The following is a 1,985-nucleotide window of genomic DNA, read 5'->3' as shown; positions in this document are numbered from 1 at the left end:
GAGTATTTGACGATACATTTTTTCAATGTCGCCATTGAACACGAATCTGTGCATTCGCCACTGTAGAATGAGCAGCATGAGATCTGGCTGGAGTGTGGGACCAGTGTGCAACACGTCATTCAGGGATTTTTCTGAACCAGATGTTTTTGAGGCGTTGAATACCACGCGAACTTTGGTGGTCACCTTATCTGGTTTGCCGACCGCATGATGTGGCAAGTAGAACGAGAAGTATTTGCCATTAACTATTATCACGCATGGCTTCGTGTGCTCCATGTGACCGAGGTCGAGATATTCTTGCAACACATTGTTGTACATTGTGCCTAAGTCTCCTTTTTTTCTGGAGCGATCGCTCCTTGCAGAAAAACTGCTGGAGTGCAGCATACCGAGAGTGGCCTAGAGACAGTTTTTTTTGGAAATTCTTCCTTGAATGGAAGTCGCACAATGTATCGACCGTTTGGGGCACGAATCGTTGTTGTTGCATATATATGCTCACATGCCTGATCTTCAGGTGAAATTTGTGGAGGTTGTGGAATCTCCTCCTCTTCCCAAAACTTTAGAAGTTGAGAGCTGAGAGTTGCATTCGAGCACTCTTCTACTTGTGTCGAGAATGCCACCACATTTTTGGTTATTGGACCACTGAGAATCCAGCCAAATATTGTTCTTTGCGCAAGTATAGTGTCGCAAATCTTTTGTATACGTTCCAGCAAGATCTGTGGAAGTATATCGCTGCCGATTACCATATCAGTTTGAGCTGGTATGTGACAGCTTGGGTCAGCAAGTTCAAGGATCTTGAATCGCTGCCAGTTTTCACGGCTAATGGTGAATGTAGGCATGTGCCTCGTGAGCTGAGGTAACACGATAGCCTGTGTGTTTATCCGTTGCAGGGTCTTGGGTGCAACCAATGTGAGTGGACAAAGCTTTGAGGAGCTTTGTACTACGTGTCCACCCATGCCAGAAATTTCGAACTTGGAATGTTCGAATGGTAGTTTCAACCGTTTCTGCACTTTCGAGGAAATGAAAGTTCTCTGTGAGCCTTGACCAATCAAGGCTCTAAGTTGAAACAATTCCCCTTCGTGTTCAACCGCGACCATGACAGTTGGAAGGAGAATTTTGCTATCATTGTCGGTGTGCAGTGATTGTATTTGTGCTTGTTTTGAACAGCACGGTTGCTCGCTGGAATTGCAGCTTGACTGCGCTTGTCGAGCGGGAGGTGTCGACTGGGCAGTAGTGTGTTGTGCGNAAAAAAATAGGGGTTTATTTATTTTCGGTTCAGAACAATCCTAGGGGGTGGCGGCATTAAAATTCCGACTTCAATATTTTGGACCACTCTACTGGGCAGTAGTGTGTTGTGCGGCGGTTTCATTCGCTCGCGCACTGGAGTGTCGAGATTGTGGTTTGGGATTCATGTGCAGCAGGGAGTGATGCCGTTGTTGGCAATGTGTACATGACCATTTGCTCGGACAGTCATTAGTGCTATGGGTATTTCCATGGCAGTTTTTGCACAGCTTGGTTTGGTTTGCGAATTGTACTCGGTTTGGTACCGAAATTCGCTTAAATTGTGGGCAGACTCTAATGGGATGAGGGGACTTGCAGTAAGCGCAAGTTGGTTCCCTCTTAGGTTCTGCCACAAAGGTTTGAGTCCTGTTAAAGGACCTGTTTTGCGCAGCATTTTGATGAGCGACTGGTTTTTGTTTATTTTGGCTTGGATGAAGCCGGTTAAGTCTTTCGACTACTTCGTATCTTGAAGTAAGAAAATCGTCCATTTGTGACCATGAGGGTAAATCTCTTCGAGAAGAGAGAGATTGTTCCCAAAGTGACAGTGTGGTTTCGGGCAATTTGGATGAGCATATGTACACCAATATGGGATCCCAACTGTCTGTCTGGACGTCTTGGGAATTAAGAACTGACAGACAGTTGTTAATTGATGTTTGCAGCCTTTGAAATTGCTCGCTATCATCAAAATTTTAATTTGGTTGTCAACCAGT

At 45.2% G+C, this 1,985-nt stretch overlaps 1 protein-coding gene across 1 annotated transcript; it reads right to left on the bottom strand.

Annotated features, from left to right (window-relative positions):
• Positions 1–320: 320 nt before the first annotated feature.
• Positions 321–1,091, bottom strand: LOC108368582 (uncharacterized). The gene has a single exon (XM_017623458.1). The coding sequence runs from the start codon at positions 1,089–1,091 to the stop codon at positions 321–323; it is 771 nt and encodes a 256-aa protein (XP_017478947.1).
• Between the last annotated feature and the right edge of the window lie 894 nt (positions 1,092–1,985).

Source organism: Rhagoletis zephyria, unplaced genomic scaffold (assembly GCF_001687245.7).
Source record: "Rhagoletis zephyria isolate East Lansing unplaced genomic scaffold, Rhagoletis_zephyria_1.1 Rzeph_scaffold_03199, whole genome shotgun sequence".
Taxonomy (NCBI): domain Eukaryota; kingdom Metazoa; phylum Arthropoda; class Insecta; order Diptera; family Tephritidae; genus Rhagoletis; species Rhagoletis zephyria.
The sequence above is the reverse complement of the archived record's forward strand: the minus strand, read 5'-3'. Positions and strand labels throughout refer to the sequence as shown.

Excerpts from the sequence above, each read along its gene's own strand:
- LOC108368582 (XM_017623458.1), bottom strand. The coding sequence starts at position 1,091 with ATGGTCGCGGTTGAACACGAAGGGGAATTGTTTCAACTTAGAGCCTTG.